We start from the raw sequence: 23393 nt of genomic DNA on the forward strand, positions 1-23393 counted from the left end.
TCTAGCCACAGAAACTGTGTTGACAAATTGGATCAAGAGTTTACTTCTACATTCTTTAATCCCGCCAACCCATAATACACATGTAGGCCTATAGAAATACACTGGTTTTATCCCAACAAGAGGGCATGTTTTGTGTCCTAATGGTGACACTACTGCTCATTTAGTTATAATGATGATATTAACAATATGTTGATTTTATGTGAGGAGTTTAACATGAGTAGGCTAACACATCTACAATACACATCTTGATCATAAACAAGAAATGAGAAAATCTTTAATGTCAAATCATAGAAAATACCAGAATTCTCAGGCATGGGTGTACTGCACAGTGCTTGACCGCAGACTGACCAGAGGATGGCACTATTAGCAACAGACGAGTTATTAAAACATATCTAGTTGTTTCGAGAAGTTACTGTATCTCCCCTAGTGGATGTAAACATCGAGAGGAGACAGAATAATTACATTTTGACTATGGTCATACTACAGAGAACGTTAGGACAGAACAAATGATTAACAAGAAGGAATACATTGAATTGCTTGCAACTCTGATGATTGGACTGGATGACTGCAGTATGCAATTTCAATGTCATTCATTTATGCAATTAATCCAATCAAATATCCATCATATATTCATATTCACAACATTAATATAAATGCCATGTAAAGGGATTGTATTCAAATTGAAAGATCCCTTTTTTTCTTTACGACATTCTCGAGCGCGTTCAGGATGATATTATATTCCAAAGGTCCACCATGATTCAAGGACCCACAGAGACCGCATTCTCCACAAGAAGAAATTACACATCCATGCAATTCCACAAGAGCGTTTAAACTAGATTAAACTCTGACATTTATTTTGTTGAGGGTTTAGAAGTGAATACCTCACTACTTTCGCTAAACTGGAGCGTCACTTCTCACTTCATTGACGCTTTTAGCGCATGGGTTCTAGAATCAACTGCCGAGCGCATGCTCTGTGGGTAAGATCCGGGTTTTGGACAGGATGAACGCCAATTTCCAAGATGGCGGCGGAGGGAGGAGGGAAGGAGATGAACGAAATTAAAACTCAATTCACCACTCGGGAAGGTGTCTATAAACTCCTCACTCACTCCGAATATAGCCGCCCTAACAGGGTGCCTTTCAATTCACAGGGCTCGAATCCGGTGAAAGTCTCCTTCGTGAACGTCAACGACCAGTCCGGCAACGGCGACAGAATCTGTTTCAATGTGGGCCGGGAACTGTATTTTTATATCTACAAAGGCGTAAGAAAGGTACACAGCACTCAGGTGACAATGCCTGTATTATCAAGAAGTGAATGTGTGTGTTCAAACGCATAGCAATTTTCTGTCCGGTATGGTATTTTCACTGACGTGCGCAGATAGCCAGACTAGGCCACTTAGCTATGGTGGCTAGCTAGCTAGCATCGCCACAGTTTGTTTTGCCCGCACCTTGTGGAGATATGCTGGTTTACATGTCACCCACCCACCTACTTAGCTATCTAGCTGGCCAGTTAACCAGTTCAATTCAAGTGAAGGGCCCTCCTTCCGTTATGGTGGACTGTTTACCCATAGGCATGAGATTACTCTTGTGTGATACCTATTTGCTCTATATGAATATGTACGATTTAACCTTGGAGTGTGGGCAAAGGCTCGTGCCCGTCTTCAGTTCTGACATGTTGATTGACATCTGCAGTTTCAGAGTATGTTAAATAAGACACGTTTCCTCGTTGACATAGTGTATTTTGACGTTAGTGATAATTAACTAGTTGTGTTTTTAGTGCTCTTGTTTAATTGATTCTGCACAGGTTCTTTGCAATCATAGAATAGTTGACCATTGTATAGCAAGCTAGTTATGTGGGCTATGCTGCTGGTACTTCAAGGCCCCAAAGCCAGCGTTGTACAGTATCGTGGATGTGTGTTAGGTTGGAAGTAAGCTGTGTTTGTTGATTCGGGATGATGATGTCATGCAAGTGATCTGTCTGGTTCTGACAGTGGTGGTGATGCAACATTTGGGGATGTCACTGCATCGACCTGTATGCTTGTTTTCGGTATCTAGTGACGATGATGATCATATGTCTGATCCACACATTTCTAAACTTGTTCAAAACATAAAACAAGTTAAAGTTATACCATTATCAGACACCAGTAAATAATCCATTAGCTCCTAGAGGCTTTCTATTGTTATGATGAGGAAGATGTTTTACCACTTCCAGGACTTAACTGTGTTGGGCTAGTTGGTTTTAAAGGTCCAATGCAGCTGTTTTTTTTATCACAATATCAAATCATTTCTGGCTAACAATTTAAGTATCTTACTGTGATTGTTTTAAATTAAAATTGTCAAAAAGAAACAAGTAGCTTTTTGAAAAAAGCATTTTCTCACGCAAGAAATTTGCATGAGTAGTCTTCAGTGAGGGACCTAATTGGAGGAGCTTAATGGGAGGGATATGTAACTAGAAAATGAGCTGTTATTGGGAACTCTTTGTTATTGGTCTATTAACTTCAACTGCCTGGTGATGTTGCCAGGCAGACCAAAACAATAATAAATTCCCCCTCCCTCAAGCTTCCCATTGGTTCCTGCATGAACGCCCCCCTTTCAAGCACGGCATCTTCATGCTTGTGTGACACTAATGGTATTCTGTATTTTCCCTGATTGTCCTTGCTACTAAAATGTGGCTTAAAAGGAAAATAACAGTGTCTGCTGTGTACCAGTCTTCCTAGCTAGCAAAGTGTCTGTCCTTCGCTCCAGCCTGTTGAACACCTGCCCCTTGCCGTCGTTAACAGAACTGTAGGAAAGCAGTGCCTGACAGGTGGGGGCGAAGGACACTGTCTACCATTGTCCTAGCTAACCTCTTCTGTGGGGTTTAGGTTTCCAACCTCCTAGTGTGCAAATATACACTGAACAAAAATATAAATGCAACATGTAAAGTGTTGGTTTCATGAGATGAAATAAAAGATAACAGAAATGTTCCATATGCAGAAAAAGCTTATTTTTCTGCTCAAATTTGTTTACATTCCTGCTAGTAAGCATTTCTCCTTTGCCATGATAATCCTCCCACCTGAGGAATATGATTTAATTTAATTACCTTTATTTAACTAGGCAAGTCACTTAAGAACAAATTCTAATTTCCAATGACAGCCTAGGAACAGTGGGTTAACTGCCTTGTTCAGGGGCAGAACGACATATTTTTACCTTGTCAGCTCAGGTATTCGATCTAGCAACCTTTCATTTACTGGCCCAACGCTCTAACCACTAGGCTACCTGCCGCTCCATGAAGGAGCTGATTAAACGGCATGATCATTACACAGGTGTACCTTATGCTGGGGACAATAAAGACCACTCTAAAATGTGCTGTTTTGTCACACAACGCCACAGATGTCTCAAGTTTTGAGGGAGTGTGAAAATTACATGCTGACTGCAGGAATGTCCACCAGAGCTGTTGCCAGATGATTGAATGTTCATTTCACTACCATAAGCCGCCTCCAATGTCGTTTTAGAGAATTTGGCAGTACGTCCAACCGGCCTTACCATCGCAGACCGTGTATGGCTTCGTGTGGGAAAGTGGTTTGCTGATGTCAACATTGTGATCAGAGTGCCTCATGGTGGCAGTGGGATTATTGTATGGGCAGGCAGAATCTACGGAAAACGAACACAATTGCCTCACAAAGAGATCCTGAGGCCCATTGTCGTGCCATTCCACCGCCATTACCTCATGTTTAATCCCCATATCGCAAGGATTTCTACACAATTCCTGAAACCTGAAAATGTCCCAGTTCTTCCATTGCCTGCATACGCAAACATGTCACCCACTGACCATGTTTGGTATGCTCTGGATCAACGTGTACGACAGTGTTCCAGTTCCCGCCAATATCCAGCAAGTTCGCACAGCCATTGAAGATGAGTGGGACAACATTCTATAGGCCACAATCAATAGCCTGACCAACTCGATGCAAAGGAGATGTTTCATGCGGCATGAGGCAAAAGGTGGTCACACCAGATACTGACTGGTTTTCTGATCCATGCCTCTACTTTTTTTAAACATTTTTTTAAAGGTATCTGTGACCAACAAATGCATATCTGTATTCCCAGTCATGCGAAATCCATAGATAAGGGCCTAATTAATTTTTCTAAATTTGAAAAACAATGAAATAACACATGGAATCATGTAGTAACCAAAAAGCTGTTAAACAAATCAAAATATGTTATTTTAGATTATTCAAAGTAGCCACCCTTTGCCTTTGACAGCTTTGCACACTCTTGCCATTCTCTCAACCAACTTCACCTGGAACTTCCCACATATGTTGAGCGCTTGCTGCTTTTTCTTCACTCTGCAGTCCAACTCATCCCAAACCCTCTCAATTAGGTTGAGGTCAGGTGATTGTGGAGGCCAGGTCATCTGATACAGCACTACATCACTCTCCTCCTTGGTCAAGGAGGTGTGTTGGGTCATTTTTTTGAAAATCAACTACGCAAGTCCGTTAACAATTTCTTATTTACAATGACGGCCTAGGAACAGTGGGTTTAACTGCCTTGTTCAGGGGCAGAACGACAGATTTTTACCTCGTCAACTCAGGGATTTGATCTGTCAACTCTAACCACTAGGCTACCTGCCACTCCTCATTGTCCTGTTGAATAACAAATTATAGTCCCACTAAGCGCAAACCAGATGGCATATCGCTGCAGAATGCTATGGTAGCCATGCTGGTTAAGTGTGCCTTGAATTCTAAATAAATCGCAGACAATGTCACCAGCAAAGCACCATCACACCTCCGCCATTCTTCACGGTGGGAACCACACATGCTGAGATCATCCATTCACCTACTCTGCGTCTCACAAAGACACTGCGATTGGAACCAAAAATCTCACATTTGGACTCATCAGACCAAAGGACAGGTTTCCATCGGTCTAATGTCCATCGCTCGTGTTTCTTGGCCCAAGCAAGTCTCTTCTTCTTATTGGTGTCCTTTTTAGTAGTGGTTTCTTTGTACCAATTGGACCATGAAGGCCTGATTTCACGCAGTCTCCTGTGACTGGCAGAACGGGTGTTGTAAGTGGAGGATGAGGGCTGCAGTAGATATCTCAGATAGGGGGGAGTGAGGCCTAAGAGGGTTTCATAAATAAGCAACAACCAGTGGCAGGGCTCTACGCTGAGATTTTTTACGAGGAGTTGAAAAATGTAGGAGCACATGAGAAAATCTCCTGAAGAGGCTATCCCTTTTCATTTATTTTTGTTGCACTAAATGTTATCCAAGTACTGTAGGGGCACTGGTGCTCCCAAATAAAAATGTCAGGTTGCACAGCAAAATATTTAGGAGCAGATGTGACCAAAATGATAGCACCATAGAGCCCTGAGTGGGTCTTGCGACGGGTATACAGAGATGACTAGTTTACAGAAGAGTATAGGCTTTTGCGAATGCATTTGAAGAAACTTTCAAAGTTGTTGAAATTTTCCGCATTGACTGACCTTGACGTCTTAAAGTAATGATGGACTGTCATTTCTCTTTGCTTATTTGAGCTGTTCTTGCAATAATATGGACTTGGTGTTATACCAAATAGGGCAATCTTCGGTATACCACACCTACCATGTCACAGCACAAATTATTGGCTCAAATTCATTAACCTCTCTGGGCTAGGCGGGACAAAATCGTCCCACCTACGCAACAGCCAGTGTAATCCCGTGGCGCGATTTTCAAATACCTTAGAAATGCTATTACTTCAATTTCTCAAACATATGACTATTTTACACCATTTTAAAGACAAGACTCTCGTTAATCTAACCACACTGTCCAATTTCAAAAAGGCTTTACAACGAAAGCAAAACATTAGATTATGTCAGCAGAGTACCCAGCCAGAAATAATCAGACACCCATTTTTCAAGCTAGCATATAATGTCACAACCCAGAAGACAGCTAAATGCAGCACTAACCTTTGATGATCTTCATCAGATGACACACCTAGGACATTGTTATACAATACATGCATGTTTTGTTCAATCAAGTTCATATTTATATCAAAAACCAGCTTTTTACATTAGCATGTGACGTTCAGAACTAGCATACCTCCGGTGAATTTACTAAATTAGTCACGATAAACGTTCACAAAAAACATAATTATTTAAAGAATTATAGATACAGAACTCCTTTGTGCAATCGAGGTGTCCGATTTTAAAATAGCTTTTCGGTGAAAGCACATTTTGCAATATTCTGAGTACATAGCCCAGCCATCACGGCTAGCTATTTAGACACCCACCAAGTTTAGCCCTGACCAAACTCCGATTTACTATTACAAAAGTTTGATTACCTTTGATGTTCTTCGTCAGAATGCACTCCCAGGACTGCTACTTCAATAACAAATGTTGGTTTGGTCCAAAATAATCCATCGTTATATCCAAATAGCGGCGTTTTGTTCGTGCGTTCAAGACACTATCCGAAGTGTAAATAAGGTTCACGAGCATGGCGCAATTCGTGACAAAAAAATTCTAAATATTCCATTACCGTACTTCGAAGCATGTCAACCGCTGTTTAAAATCTATTTTTATGCCATTTTTCTCGTAAAAAAGCGATGATATTCCGACCGGGAATCTGCGTTTAGGTAAACAGAGAAAGAAAACAAAGCATGAGGTCGACGCGGGCACGCGCCTGAGTCTCACAGTACTGTAACCAGCCACTACCCAAACGCGCTACTTTTTTTCAACCAGAGCCTGCAAAGCCACGATTCAGCTTTTTGCCGCCTTCTGAGAGCCCATGGGAGCCGTAGGAAGTGTCACGTAACAGCAGAGATCCTCTGTAATGGATAGAGATAATCAAGAAGGGCAAGAAATTGTCAGACAGGCCACTTCCTGCATGGAATCTTCTCAGGTTTTGGCCTGCCATATGAGTTCTGTTATACCCACAGACACCATTCAAACAGTTTTAGAAACTTTGGAGTGTTTTCTATCCAAAGCTAATAATTATATGCATATTCTAGTTTCTGGGCAGGAGTAGTAACCAGATTAAATCGGGTACGTTTTTTATCCAGCCGTGTCAATACTGCCCCCTAGCCCTAACAGGTTAAGAAAGAGAGAAATTCCACAAATTCACTTTTAACAAGGCACACCTGTTAACTGAAATGGATTCCAGGGGACTCCAAGTACAGATAGATCCTTGATGAAAACCTGCTCCAGAGCACTCAGGACATCAGACTGGGGCGAAGGTTCACCTTCCAACAGGACAACGTCCCACACAACCAATACAACACAGGAGTGGCTTCGGGACAAGTCTCAATGTCCTTGAGTGGCCCAGCCAGAGACCGGACTTGAACCCGACCGAACATCTCTGGAGAGAGCTGAAAATAGCAGTGTAGCAACGCTCCCTATTCAACCTGACAGAGCTTGAGTGAATCTGCAGAGAAGAATGGGAGATACTCCCCAAACGTGTTCCAAGCATGTAGCTTCATATCAACAATAATCAAGGCTGTAGTCACTGCCAAAGGTGCTTCAACAAAGTACAGAGTAAAGTGTCTGAATACTTATGTAAATGTGATATCAGTTTTTTTTTAAATATAAATTAGCAGAAAGAAATTGCCTGTTTTTGCTTTGTCATTATGGGGTATTGTGTGTGTGTGTGTGTGTGTGTGTGTGTGTGTAAATTTGGAGGGTGGGAAAACTCATCAATTTTAGAATACGGCTGTAACATAACAAAATGTGGAAAAGTCAGGGGGTCTGAATAGTTTTCAAAGGCACTGTAAAACACAGGAAAATAATGTTTTTGACTGCACTGCCCATTTAACTTCTTGGATGGAGTAGATCTGTGTGGGAGATTGTAAGATATTTTAACACTTGTCACCAAGTTTTGCAAGTGTTCCGACTAATAAATGGTCTACTGACCTTGACACAATTTATACAAAAGGTTTTGTGCCAGAGGGCCTGGATGTTGCTTTGGAGGCCTCTGTGCCCTGTCTGGAAAATAATTTAAGGGACAGACTGGTTTAATGCATCATAAAGACCTACTTCTTCACTGGGTTCACTCCTGTCACCTTGTCATTTCCTGTAAACAGTGCTCTCTTTAGCCCAGGTTGGTAAGATTGGCAAACCTGCCCTCCCCAGGACTGGACTCAGCAGGTCTCTATGTAGTCCTTCCTGTAGTCAGTGAAGCATACCAGAAGGCTATACCACAAGCCAGCTAACTTGCCTAAATCTTCTGATATAACTTTAAATTTTTGAGAGAGAAGCTTGAAATGTATGTGGTCTAATTGATTAAACACACTATAACACATCTAAGTTTAGCTTTTTTTTAATTAACAAGAAAATCATTAGTTATTTCTGCAGTCTTATTAGAGTTAGGTGGCTCACTCATTGATCTTGTTTTGTAGAATACCCCTAGGTATAGGGCTGCAGAGCTACCGCCTGTTGGTTGGATTTGAGGGTGCTGTTTGGTTTCATTGGATTGGTTTAAAGCAGGAGATACATTTCTGTTTCCCTGTGATAAGTCATCTTATAGCAGGGAGTAGGTCTACAGTCGCTCGCTCATTACCAGAGAGTTAGGACATAGTCTGTGTTATTCTCGAAATGAGTTTAATAGTGGTTTTGGATTATATTTTAGCAGTGTCTGTGTGGACATTTCTCAGTTAAAGACGAGGCAGAAGGCTAAGCACCCTCCAGTCTAATTGGCTAAACTGATTTTTGTTGTCACTAGATAGTTTTCCTTCCATTTGGAGACAGATTTACATGTGAATATTCTAAAATCCTAAAAACAATATCTGCATTTTCCCACCAGAGATGTTTCCATGCAATTGACTTGTTGTGGATAAAATGCATGATTACATAGTGTATATAAAATTACTTCCACGGTTAAATTCCTATGTACAAACCATCAGTAGAGTTGAAAAAACATTTATCACAAATTGTGTGTTTTTTATATACACTGCTCAAAAAAATAAAGGGAACACTTAAACAACACAATGTAACTCCAAGTCAATCACACTTCTGTGAAATCAAACTGTCCACTTAGGAAGCAACACTGACTGACAATACATTTCACATGCTGTTGTGCAAATGGAATAGACAACAGGTGGAAATTATAGGCAATTAGCAAGACACCCCCAATAAAGGAGTGGTTCTGCCGGTGGGGACCACAGACCACTTCTCAGTTCCTATGCTTCCTGGCTGATGTTTTGGTCACTTTTGAATGCTGGCGGTGCTTTCACTCTAGTGGTAGCATGAGACGGAGTCTACAACCCACACAAGTGGCTCAGGTAGTGCAGCTCATCCAGGATGGCACATCAATGCGAGCTGTGGCAAAAAGGTTTGCTGTGTCTGTCAGCGTAGTGTCCAGAGCATGGAGGCGCTACCAGGAGACAGACCAGTACATCAGGAGACGTGGAGGAGGCCGTAGGAGGGCAACAACCCAGCAGCAGGACCGCTACGTCCGCCTTTGTGCAAGGACGAGCAGGAGAGGCACTGCCAGAGCCCTGCAAAATGACCTCCAGCAGGCCACAAATGTGCATGTGTCTGCTCAAACGGTCAGAAACAGACTCCATGAGGGTGGTATGAGGGCCCGACGTCCACAGGTGGGGGTTGTGCTTACAGCCCAACACCGTGCAGGACGTTTGGCATTTGCCAGAGAACACCAAGATTGGCAAATTCGCCACTGGCGCCCTGTGCTCTTCACAGATGAAAGCAGGTTCACACTGAGCACGTGACAGAGTCTGGAGACGCCATGGAGAACGTTCTGCTGCCTGCAACATCCACCAGCATGACCGGTTTAGCGGTGGGTCAGTCATGGTGTGGGGTGGCATTTCTTTGGGGGGCCGCACAGCCCTCCATGTGCTTGCCAGAGGTAGCCTGACTGCCATTAGGTACCGAGATGAGATCCTCAGACCCCTTGTGAGACCATATGCTGGTGCGGTTGGCCCTGGGTTCCTCCTAATGCAAGACAATGCTAGACCTCATGTGGCTGGAGTGTGTCAGCAGTTCCTGCAAGAGGAAGGCATTGATGCTATGGACTGGCCCGCCCGTTCCCCAGACCTGAATCCAATTGAGCACATCTGGGAAATCATGTCTCGCTCCATCCACCAACGCCACGTTGCACCAGGAGTTGGCGGATGCTTTAGTCCAGATCTGGGAGGAGATCCCTCAGGAGACCATCCGCCACCTCATCAGGAGCATGCCCAGGCGTTGTAGGGAGGTCATACAGGCACGTGGAGGCCACACACACTACTGAGCCTCATTTTGACTTGTTTTAAGGACATTACATCAAAGTTGGATCAGCCTGTAGTGTGGTTTTCCACTTTAATTTTGAGATTGACTCCAAATACAGACCTCCATGGGTTGATAAATTGGATTTCCATTGATTATTTTTGTGATTTTGTTGTCAGCACATTCAACTATGTAAAGAAAAAAGTATTTAATAAGATTATTTCTTTCATTCAGATCTAGGATGTGTTGTTTAAGTGTTCCCTTTATTTTTTTGAGCAGTATATATATATATATATATAATGTTCCCACTCTGGTCTTGGCATGTGCGCTCTAGCCAACCACTCGCAGACAGTGCGGTATAGCCGATGTAAGATTATTATGGACAAAAGAGCGAGATTATTTTTATTTCTCAAACGCCAGCCAAGCATTGATGATCATGTCACCAGAATAAGACCCTTGATATTTATTGGAAAGGAGCATGAAGCTCATCACCGTGCATTTTTACCACCCTGTGAAGTTCATAACTTATTTCAGCTGTAGCGTAATTAACTGCATCAATTCCCAAGTTGTAGTGGGAGGACCACACAACACATTGTGTGACTCCAAGTTTACTTCGATATGATGGTTATTATATCAATATTTGCCCATAAAGGCATTTGTACCACCATTTCTCACATTATTCATTTTACAAAGATCCCACCTTGTCTAGTGTGTTTTTTGTTTTGTCGACGTTTGAAAAGTTTACTGACAGATTTTCAGTTTCCGTCAGGCCTGTCGTGACTACTTTTTTTCATCCAACATGTACTTTTACTTTACTTGCATAAACAGGTTGGATGGAAACTAGGTATGTGACAAATATTTTTTTTCTTAACGTTTAAGCGGCAATTTTTTTCTTCTTCATTAAAACAATAACAACATTTTTCTAAATTCACACTAATTCACAATGCAGCTGCACTGCTGCCAGCAACGGGTTGGGTCTCACGGTGCATCTCTTTCAAATGCAACTGTACTACCATCACTGTACCTCAGTTCCATCTCGCAAAGTTAGCATTCCCTTCTCATTTAACTTCTGAAAGCCATACAGGAATTCGCTGCTGTCGCTTGCCTTTCTCTGCCATTTGTCCAACTGTTAACGACGGTGACGTAGTGGTAGAAAGTCGACTCCAAAATAATTTATTCCTCCAATCATTGCACGTCTACTCCCATTTCTGAGTGTCAGGATTCGATTCCGCTACAAATCGACTCTTAAGTATTTTTAGAAAGGAGGAGACTGATTAGTTGCTGTACTTACGAGAACACAAACACAACTTTCATAGCGAGCAATGAGGGACTGACATTCTGACCACACCGCTCGCTTCGCAAAATTAAATGTACACATATTATTCAATCATTGCACCCACACTGCTCGCGCACGCCAACAAGCGTCTGCATTGCCAAACGCTAAAATAGAAGTCAGTTCTATTTGTGACACTGAACATGGTGCAAGACCTGCATCTCCCATCTCCTCATTGGTTCATAGAAGTATATACCCACGTGCCATCTCCTCATTAGTTATACCCACGTGGGTGATTGAAAAATGAACTGAGGTCGGTCGGTCGGTTGTGGTAATACACCTATTATGAAAGTTAAATGCCAATCGCCATGTGAAGTCCAAAGAAGGAAAAAGCCTGGAAGGAGGAGAGATGACTAGAAACAAATCGGTTGACTGTTTTATTTGTGGATTAATTGTCGGAGTAGAGGACCTTGTGCATTTTCAGGTAAAATAACTCAACATTTATATCCCAGGACAAATTAGCTAGCAACAGCAAGCTAGCTAGCTAAATTGCCATAAATGTTTAATGCTTTCGACCTGTCCCCAAATTAAGATAATTGGTTCAGAGTTTGTTTTGATATTTCAATCTGCGTGTTGTGATCACATTTGGTGTGGGGGGGGGGCGACAAAATCAATTTGCTCCCAATGGCGGACGCGTTTGGGCATGGTGTGAGAGTAAGGGGAGGGGCACAGCATAGGCAGGTCGGCCACCAGGCAGGCAGACAGAACCGCGCACTAGGCCTATCTATCAGCAATCGAAGCTGTATCTCACAATTTCTTTGCTTGCAATTTCAGTAAAGCAGGGCCTATCAATGAATAGGCTAGGATATTCTACACGCAACAGACCGAAGACTGAACACACACTCGTATCATTAGCGAAGAGAAAGAGCAGGGGTATAATTATTAGTCCAAACCAGTGGTCACCAATCAGTCGATCGCCAAACATTTCTATAAAAAAAAATATTAAAAACGGATTAAGTATTATTAGTTTTGCGGTAGGTGTACTGGATTCAGCTGCCCTGCATGCTGGGTAGTAAGTGTTCCCATTTTTAGCTATTTAATCTGTCTGACTGTAGAAACTCCTCCTACCTGGAAGGCCGGGAGAGAAAATCAAGTGCCCCTATAGGCCTACTGCTGGCTAATCAGATCACCATGTCTGCAGCTTCCACTTCGATTGGCTTATGTTATTAGCGGCTTGTCCTTTTTAATATTGAGGAATATTTCATGTTCTCTGGTGATAGGAGTAAGAACATGAATTCATGCATGAGGCAGAAATAATGAAATGTGGTGCAAGACGGTGGCCCCTTTTTGGTCAGTCTCAGCGGAGGAAACGAGAGCTGAGGAACGGTGAGAGGCAGACCATCAGATGCAGGCACAATCAGTCCAGTAAAATTAAAAGGAATTATTTCAGTTTTTGCTCACTCAGCTGTGCCTCACAAGTAATACAACAAATTATATATTACCAGTGTATTCATATACCTCAAGTTTTGAAATGTAATTTTTAAATGGTCTGAGAAGAACAACACTGGCGGGGCAATTCAAGCATAGCCAAAATGCAGTGATAATGTATTGGGCCTATAGCCTGCACAAACCTCATTGCTACAGAACGGTTTTTAATAGGTTATTAAAGGTGCAATATACAGAACTTGCTCCGCCATTTCCTGGTTGCTAAAATTGTAATAGTTTACCCAATTTCGGTTTGTAACAAAACAAGCAGTGTGTAGAGAATCATTGTACCATCTAAACCCCTGTGAAATATTATTTTCAATAATCAGCTTTTTGAAGCTGGTACACAAAACCGAAAGTAAAATACGCAAAAACCAAACTTAACCTCTTGGGGCTAGGTGGGACGCTAGCGTGCCACCCGTGGTGCACTCCATCAACAGCAGGTGCATTTCAAGAGCGGCAAATTTGAATCCAAATAAATGTCAAAATTCAAATTTTTCAAAAATACAACTATTTTACACCATTTGAAAGATAAACATCTCCTTAATCTAACCACGTTTTACGATTTCAAAAAGGTTTTACGGCGAAAGCATAAATTTAGAGTATGTTAGGACAGTACATTTACAAGAGTTGTGTGTAATGTTTTGTCAAGTCAAAGACAGGGTCACCAAAACCATAAAACCAGCTAAAATGATGCACTAACCTTTTACAATCTCCATCAGATGACACTCCTAGGACATTATGTTAGACAATGCATGCATTTTTAGTTCTATCAAGTTCATATTTATATCCAAAAACAGCGTTTTACTATGGCATTGATGTTGAGGAAATCGTTTCCCTCCAATAACCGGCAGTCAAGTCAGCGTAACAAATTAAATAATTAAAATTAGAAAACATTGGTAAAATATTATATTGTCATTTAAAGAATTATAGATTTACATCTCTTGAACGCAATCAACTTGCCAGATTTAAAAATAACCTTACTGGGAAATCACACTTTGCAATAATCTGAGCACTGCGCCCAGAAAAATACGCGTTGCGATACAGACTAGACGTCATGTTGGGGAGATCTAAAATCGAAAATACTATGTAAATAATCCATTACCTTTGATTCTCTTCATCAGATGTCACTTCCAGGTATCACAGGTCCATAACGAATGTAGTTTTGTTCAAAAAAGCTCATCATTTATGTCCAAAAATCTCCGTCTCGTTAGCACATGATGTAAGCCAGCCGGACTTCTCGTCATGAACGAGGGGAAAAAATATATTTCCGTTCGTTCAAACATGTCAAATGTTGTATAGCATAAATCATTAGGGCCTTTTTTAACCAGAACATGAATAATATTCAAGGTGGACGAATGCATACTCTTTTATAACGTATTGGAACGAGGGTACCCAACATGAACTCGCGCGCCAGGTGTCTAATGGGACATCATCGTTCCATGGCTCTTGTTCGGTCAGATCTCCCTCCAGAAGACTCAAAACACTTTGTAAAGGCTGGTGACATCTAGTGGAAGCAATAGGAAGTGCCAAAATATTCCTAAACCCCTGTGTTTTTCAATGGGATAGGTTTAAAGTCAATACAACACATCAGGTATCCACTTCCTGTCAGAAAATGTCTCAGGGTTTTGCCTGCCAAATGAGTTCTGTTATACTCACAGACACCATTCAAACAGTTTTAGAAACTTTAGAGTGTTTTCTATCCATATATAATAAGTATATGCATATTCTAGTTACTGGGTAGGATTAGTAACCAGATTAAATCGGGTACATTTTTTTTATCCAGACGTGCAAATGCTGCCCCCTAGACCCAACAGGTTAAGAACCTGAAGCATAGAAATTGCACATAGAACATATTTACCGCTTCTTAAACTTGCTATTAATGAGTGACAGATCTATAGCTCACATTTCTATGTGAATTTGGTTGGATCACCCAAAAAGTTACATATTGAGCGGTAGATCTCGGCCTCCATTTTGAAAAGTGATCTCGGTTCAAAACATTTTGCAACTAAAAGGAGAATTTCTATTGGATAAATGCTGGTAGGTTGCTCCTTGTTTGCTTCCGTTTAAGAAACGGTTTGCAACAGAATCGGCATAATGAATACGCCCCAGGCGAGCCGGTGCTTGGAAGGGGCAGGCAGAAAAAGCTGTGATGTGAATATGTCTTGATAATCTGTCTAGCATGCCTTGCAAATGTACCAAAGTGGCCTAAAGTTATATTTAAATGACACAATTTTCCCCGGGCCTTATAGCCTATCGTCTAGTTAGGCTATAATACGGAAAATCATGTTTTGTGATAACTGCACTATTTACATTTTTCTTTCATGTTAAAGATCACAATTTTGTTTCAAAGTTTTTAACTTTAAAATGTTCACACCCCTAATAGAAACCTGGTTATTGACATTCATTTTCAATCACTCACTGTCATCACTCATGCCAGAGCTCGGAGTTAGCAGGTCTGACAGAGCATTTATGTGCTCCCTGTTGTGGCTCTTGGTGTGTGTGTGATTGAATTTGTCATAGTGTCTTTCATCTGAGGGTACACAGATCAGCAAGATCTGATCCTGAGTGGAACTCTGAATATTCCTCTCAGACATAGGCTTGGCCTAATCAATTGCTTGTCTTTTGTGTGTTTTGAATGAGTTTCACATGACATGAGTTAAAGTTTAAAGTGCCATGGTTAGAATAGGCCTATGGTCATTGGTTTGTCGAGGGCTTTGGAGCAGGATGGATTCTTGGCATATCAAAGTGTGCTGGCCGTGCTCTGACAGATCTGTCAGCAGTCTTATGACAGCCATATAATCTCCCTCGCTGCCTCGATGATCCTCCACTCAGTTGCATCACCAGGGTCTCAGACTGACTCCTACAGTATCATCCCTTGGGCCAGGAGTTTTTCTGAATTTCCTCAGAAAAGCTTTAGGTAAAACTATGGCCAGGTGTTTTTCCTGGTCAGTTCACATGGACAGGAAAAACTCTTGGCCCTAATCGTCACCAATATAGCTACTTATCTTACAAGTGATAACCTAGCCTATACTTTCGGGGGCCTCAAATCCTGCTGCAGTGACCTACTGTACCACTCACTGCCTAGTACCGACCAGCTGTCCACAAACCCTTACTCTTAGATGTTTTACATCCATGAATTTGACAACCGCTGTTAAATTACCGACATTACAAATGACCCCTCTTATAGTGTTTATACGGCAGCATCTCTCTGATTTAGAGTCAAGTTGTCACCCCAGAGGTGCATCTCTGCCCTAGCCACCTGTTGGTAGACATTGGCACTGCAGCTCTTTCTGTCTCTGTTTTTGCCTCTCTCTCTCTGGGCTAATGATTGTTCGGGCATCAGGAAGGTGGTAGGGCCAGCGTCTTGTGCCTCTGGAGATAGCCTAATAATGAATTTACAGACATGCGACACCTCTAATGCCCTTCATATGATTGTCCTTGGGAAACTTTGACAATGTTGCTACTTGCTAGGTTATGATTTTTTTTAACTGTGTGCGTGTGCGTGTGCGTGTGCGTGTGCGTGTGTGTGTGTGTGTGTGTGTGAGGGATGGTGGATCTGACTATGCATCCACATACCAGTATGTATTGTAAAAATACCGTCTATAACGATATGTGATAAAGTGCTAAGAAATGAAACATTTGACAAATTGGAATACTTCAAAAAATGCAGCTTATCACGCTATACCACAATAAACATAAGTTCAAATGCTGAGACCATTGATTGCTTTTGACCAAGAAGTGATAGGTTGGCGCTCTGTCAGCAGCATGTACAGCACCCTACGCACTAAAGCAAGGCCGTTGAAAACTTAGGCTGGCTAAGGAAGTAATTTTATCATTCCATACCCTAGGTTTTTGCTGAAATGACACCACTGGCTATACCACAAAGATTTTTTGAAAAATCAAACAGCTAGATTGTTTATTACCTTTTCAAAAGATCCTCTGTGGAACGTCCTGAATAATCAATCATTCCATTCTCAATCTTCTTGTAAGATCCCCCTCAAATGCCAGTTGGGTTAGTTTTCCTTGGGTGTAGCATGCTTCTTCTGTGCTCACTGAACACATTTGTCAAAGTGGAAAAGGAGTTCTCGCATGAAGCTGTGGATGCCCCAAAAGTCAATCCATGTGCAGTAAGCACGATCGGCATAGCGGAGAGAGGCCCCGAGATTCGTTTGCAGGATATCAAGTGGGTCCATTTGTCGTCATTGGCGCAAAAACTGGCAAGTGACACTAAACTCAGCTTCCACCAAATCTGTTTTGCTTAGATCCAGCAGTGGTTTCACCTTTTTCACATCTGGAAAGTCATGGCTCTCTAGGTCAAGGGCACACAGGGCCTCCACCAGTTGGCTGTTGCGTTTGCTGAATCATTCTGACATTTCACCAATGAACGCGTCCAAGAACAGTCTTTTTACACTCAATCTTTTCTCTGTCCTCGTGGCCTACTGTACTGTCCACCATGTATTGCTGGAGATTTGTACTTACATAACGTTGTCGTTTGCTTGGAGCTGGTGGTGATTCAGTGCAACTGGCATGGAACTGTGCCCAAATGGTTTCAAACTCGCTGTCACACCTCAGCTTCAACACACTTCAACGCACTTTGGCTCCAGTGTAAAGATCTGTTGCTTTTGCATGGAGTAATTTGTTTGAAGGATCGATTAGACTGATTCTGTGGCCATGGTGGCTGTAAATTTAAAGCCAGGGTCCGTCACTGCCTTCAGCAGCCTTGTAGCCTCGAGGCTTACTTCCTGTGTTGTACAAACATGGACATTCGATGTCAGAGAGGAACTTCACAATGCTGTCAACTTTTAACAACCACTGACACAGTTGCCATGTGTCCCCTTCTCCTTTTTCTTTGTTTGAGTACTTTAGCGAAGCCAATTTCTGATATCCATCGTGGCAAATTAGCTGGTTCGAGCTAGCTAAATAGGCTAAGGCTAACACTAACACTTTTTACAGCTAGCTAAGAAGCTAGCTTAACTCTGTAGTGGTGGGGCATGAGGAAGAGTTGAGAGAAGCAGCTTCAATGGTGAACTTGACCCCCGCCCTTATAAATCTAAATCAAATATTACAGGTGGAGGCGTGTCATGTTATTCACTTAGCCTACCACAGATGAGAAGTGTTTCTCCCCCCCCCCTGCTTTTTATGGAAACTCAAAGGAGTCATACCTAACCCACCCCAGTGGCTTTCCATAGTCCCCCTATACACACCGTGGCGCGCTCTGTCCATTGTGCTGACGCAGCGGAGATACAGATTCTGCGCCAACTTGTCACTCAATCATTAGAACTTTTTAGCTTTTTTTTTTATTTTGGCATATAAAACTTCACTGAGGGGGCTAAGCCCCCGTTTGCCCTCTCGGGATTCGCGCCAGCATATATACTGATTGTTTCAAGCAAAACTACCAAACCTATTGGTGATGGAAAATTTGAGCAATCAAATAAAATCTAATGTAAGCCCTGATCAGCATGTAGCCTACATAGTCAGATGAGTTGTCACCGCTGGTAGCTTAGGCTATTTTTATTCCGGTAAAACACAATTTAACACACATTTGATAAAAATAAACTATCCAATGACATTGGGTTGTCATTCGACTAATAAAGCCTAATGTTCCCCAAGCCATTTTACAAACATTTTAATTCTGAAGGTGACGCGCAGATGTGCCAGATCAGGAATAGGCCTACCTCCTCATTGGTCAGCTCTCGACGCAGCGCATTTTGACTAGGCTACTGATACTGCCTGGGGTTGTTCAACATGAAAAATGACTTGTAGATCAATGACTGTCAACATAATGATATACTTAGCTCGACACTGAAAGAGCGGTCGCAGGCCGACGCATCTTAAACATTTGAACTGGGGACGTTGCTTATTGGTGGTGAATCGTTGCATCTCTACTAATATTGTTGCTATAGGGCAATTCCACGATATGGGAATTGTGCTGAGATTCAGATTTTTGACTTAATAAAATGTTGATTTCAAAGTTTAACAAACCATACAACTATGCACAAGGAATGCTTTTAACAATTTACACAACACATTTTACACAAACATTTACTGGAAGAACTGTGCAGATGCTAAGTTTGGTAACATAATTTTGGTCAAATCTCTCTTTTATGTGTCTCGCACAAACCAATAACCATAGGCCTATTCTATTCATGGTACTTTCCACAAACTCTGTTAAATCTCTGCTCTGAATGAAGATTCAATGTCTGCAGAAAGAATGGGGTGTAAGTGAAGTGGATTTACAACCACTAATGGAATTTCATTATAGGTCCCTGATCTGTACTACACAGAAATGCATAATTATGGATATGAATGTCACTTCATGGTGATGTATCCTAAATAGGTACACAAAGGTATAAATATGCAATTTCCTCCTTTGCATGTTTTGGGTATTAGTCTACACTATTTTAATGAGCTCTGCCCCCAAACGAGACCAAATTTGTTTTGTCCGGACTGCATCAAATCTTCACCAATCATAGATGTCTGTTTCACAAGTTTGGACATCAAAGTAGAGTACAGTACATTATAGTATACTCAACTTTAGTGTGCGCTGTGTACTTTAGTGAGCTGTACTCTACTTTTACTGTGCTGTACTGTCCAAACTTGTGATCTCTACTGTGGTTTGTGACTACTATGATTTACCACTGTAGCCAATTCAATTGCATAAATTCTGTTACCGATTTTTGTTTAGAGAATTACATTACTGATCTTGTAACGGAATTTACTTTTAATCGCTTAACAATTAATAAACACATTTGCGATCAGTAAAAACACTTACCTAATTGAAAGGTCTACCTTGTTACTTCTGTGAACTTTCATTATTCTCCCTCATGAGGGAGAGCGATTTGAAAATGTCTTAAAGATATGTGGGTTTTTGGTAACGGAATTGAGGCACAAAGCAATGCATCTTAAATGCTAGAGAAAAAAAAGAATTTCTAATACCTTTTTTAAGACTTTTCTGGTAAATGTTTTCTAAGACCCGTTTTCCGTCTGTTTGACCAGAAATCAAAGCCTTTGATTATTCCAAGTTTTTAGGTTGGAAAATGGTTGAACAATTTATGTCTCTTAATTCCTCAACATTATAGGCTCATTGCTTTCATTTGACACCCAATTTGACATTCTCCTATGAACTTCACATGTTGGTGATCATGGGTCCTTTTACATGGAAATGATACCATTTCTCATTAGGTCAATGATTATCTGCAAGTGTTATATAGACAGGAAGAATGGCTTTGTAAAATAACTGGGGTGTATGTTCAAGATAATTGCTGTACCTGTGAGTCAGACTTTGTGTCCTGTGTTTCCACGTTTCTAGGCGGCTGACCTGAGCAAGCCCATAGACAAGAGGATATACAAAGGAACGCAGCCCACGTGTCATGACTTCAACCCCCTCACAGCCACAGCGGAGAGCGTCTCCCTGCTCGTGGGTTTCTCGGCCGGCCAGGTGCAGCTCATTGACCCAATCAAGAAGGAGACCAGCAAGCTCTTCAATGAGGAGGTAGGTTTAACAGTTTACTTTAGCCAAGCTGGCTAAGATGGGTGTCCTGTGGTTGACTGCCTACTGGGAGGAAACTGTTTTCTAATACAAAATGAGAGTAAAGGTTCTGTTCCAATATCCAATGTATTAGGCATGCATTTAAGTTTAACGCTTGTGTTTATCTTGTTTGAATGCATGTCTGACACTTGAGTTATTTGTCTCTCGCTGACAAGCCACTGTCTCCCCCTCTCTCCCTCAGAGACTGATAGACAAGTCTCGTGTGACATGTGTACGGTGGGTTCCTGGTTCAGAGAGCCTCTTCCTAGTGGCCCACTCCAGCGGCAGCCTGTACCTGTACAACGTAGAGCACACCTGTGGCACCACGCCACCCCACTACCAGCTCCTCAAACAGGGCGATGGCTACGCCGTGCACACCTGCAAGAGCAAGTCGGCCCGCAACCCCCTACTGCGCTGGACAGTAGGCGAGGGGGCGCTGAACGAGTTTGCCTTCTCCCCCGATGGGAAGTTCCTTGCGTGCGCCAGCCAGGACGGCTTCCTGCGCGTGTTTGGCTTCGACGCAGCCGAGCTGCATGGCACAATGAAGAGCTACTTCGGCGGGTTGTTGTGCGTGTGCTGGAGCCCGGACGGACGATACATAGTGGCCGGGGGGGAGGATGACCTAGTGACCGTCTGGTCCTTCTCAGACTGCAGGGTGATCGCCAGGGGCCACGGCCACAAGTCGTGGGTGAGCGTGGTGGCGTTTGATCACTGTACGACCAGCGTGGAGGACAGCGACCCACCCGCCGAGTTCAGCGGGAGCGACGAGGAGTTCCACGAGCAGATACACTTTGGAGGGGGGCGGGACCGAGCCAATAGCTCCCAATCACATCTCTCCAAGAGGAACTCCACAGATGGCAGGCCAGTCAGCGTGACCTATCGCTTCGGCTCGGTGGGCCAGGACACCCAGCTGTGTCTGTGGGACCTGACTGAGGACATCCTGTTTCCCCACCTGCCCCTGTCACGTACCAGAACTCACACTAACGTCATGAGTGCCACCAGCCCCCCGGTTCCTGGGGCAGCCACTACTAATACTACTACTGCTGCTAATACTGCTACTACTCCTACTACTCCTCCTACTACTACTACTACTACTACTACTACTACTAACCCACCCGGTACCAATGGCAACAACACAGTGAGCAGTAGTAGTGGTAACAGTGGCGCCCCCGCTAACTCACTCCCCGCACCCCTGCCGCGCTCCAACAGCCTGCCACACTCCTCCGGCCCCGCAGGGGGCAGCACCACGCCTAACTGCCACACGAGCAGCAGCAAAGGAAGCAGCATCATCGACAGCACCTTCATCGCCACGGGCGTCAGCAAGTTCGCTACACTGTCGCTGCATGACACACGCAAGGAGCGCCACGAGAAGGACCACAAACGCAACCACAGCATGGGCCACATCAGCAGCAAGAGCAGCGACAAGCTCAACCAACTGAGCTCTGCGGCGCGGACGGCCAAGGCGGACGCCGCTAAGACTCTGGGCACGCTGCTGTGCCCGCGCATGGAGGAGGTTCCTCTGCTGGAGCCGCTGGTGTGTAAGAAGATTGCTCACGAAAGACTCACTGTGTTAATCTTCCTGGAGGACTGTCTGGTCACAGCCTGCCAGGAGGGCTTCATTTGCACATGGGCCAGGCCCGGTAAAGTGGTGAGTCCGTTACAACCCCAAACCCTAACCCCTAGACATATGGGCCAGGCCTTGGAAAGTGGTGTCTTAACCCCAAGCCACTTTCAACCCCAGACACTTCAGTTTGACATCTAACACCTAGACTAGACACTTCTCATAAGTCTCTGAAAATGATTGAGTGAGTTGGGGTTTGCGACACAGCATCCTCTTTTGCCCACTGTGATTCACTTACAAGGGTGATTATCAATCCAGGATCTTAATTTGATTTTCTTTATGATGATGAAAACGTACCATTTTCCCTCAATTACCTAAGTTTGAATTCAAATTGTTTTACCGTTCTGAGTGTCCAAAACACCATCTCTTCTCCTCTAACTCATTCCCCTCTGCTCTCTTCCTCCACAGGGCTTACTATCATCTCAGAACCCGGCCAACTCTCCTAGTGGGACTGTTGTATAGCCTTGGTGCTAGTGCTGCTAAACTAAACCAAGCTCCACCAGACCACAGACAGACAGACAGACACGACGGGACAGGATGACCTGGCCACACCTCGCCACAGCCCTGCAGCGCTGTTCTCGCTCTCTCTCTCTCTCTCTCTCTCACACACACCTTCATCACCACTACTGAAGCTCTTTTTGTTCTGTTAATCTTTAGATAGAAAGATGGATAGCTAACGTGGGCCATTGAGGGTAGATGGGTTGGGCCACAGTCTGAAAAGAGTGTAAAGGATCATGTGAAAGGTGCAGAATGCTTGAAATCGTCCAGGAGGATTTAAAGTGTTGTTCAGAGAGGGAGGCTGGCTGCGATGTGTTGACTTTGTTTTCACCTCCCTTCCTCTCTCAACATTCTCTTTCCCGGTCCAAAAACAACCCCCGGTAAAAGCTAGCTTGTTTTCAGACTGGGCTTGTCTCTAATAGCTTGGCCTCCTCCAGAAACCACCCCTAGCCCACTACTACCCCCTAGGCACTTCATGTAGATCTGAAAGACCTTGGATAGGTTTAATCAATATGGTAGTAGGCACATTTCTCCACTATTCAGTCCTCTCAGATCTAGCCTAGGTTTTAGGGGCTAGGTGTTGTCTTGGGACAGGTGCTATCTCTTTTAGCTAGTTCCTCATCCATGACTAACCCTGGTGGAGTTGGATCACATGTTCATAGCAAAGGGAGACTGGAGCAGTTTGCTTCCTATAACTACAATTTAAAAAAATATTTTTGAATTTAAATCAGAATATCACAGCTTGAGTACGTTGCACTGATTTTATTGTTTATGTTAATTTTTATTCATAATTATGATCGGACAAAAACAAGATGGT

The 23393-nt window shown here is 43.0% G+C and overlaps 1 protein-coding gene across 2 annotated transcripts; it reads left to right on the plus strand.

The window, feature by feature from the left end:
* Positions 1 to 969: 969 nt before the first annotated feature.
* On the plus strand, positions 970 to 22831 carry LOC106571592 (WD repeat-containing protein 20). Of its 2 annotated transcripts, none has more exons than XM_045695861.2 (4): positions 970 to 1283; positions 20239 to 20421; positions 20660 to 22105; positions 22487 to 22831. In XM_045695861.2, exons 1-4 carry the CDS (start codon positions 1020 to 1022, stop codon positions 22538 to 22540), a joined length of 1947 nt encoding a protein of 648 aa, XP_045551817.1. In that variant the 5' UTR covers positions 970 to 1019; the 3' UTR covers positions 22541 to 22831. The 2 variants fall into 2 exon arrangements, with proteins under 2 accessions (XP_045551817.1, XP_014000311.2); XM_014144836.3 differs by having other exon boundaries at positions 972 to 1268.
* Positions 22832 to 23393: the final 562 nt, after the last annotated feature.

The sequence above is a fragment of the Salmo salar genome, chromosome 15 (genome assembly GCF_965601325.2).
Source record: "Salmo salar chromosome 15, fSalSal1, whole genome shotgun sequence".
NCBI lineage: Eukaryota > Metazoa > Chordata > Actinopteri > Salmoniformes > Salmonidae > Salmo > Salmo salar.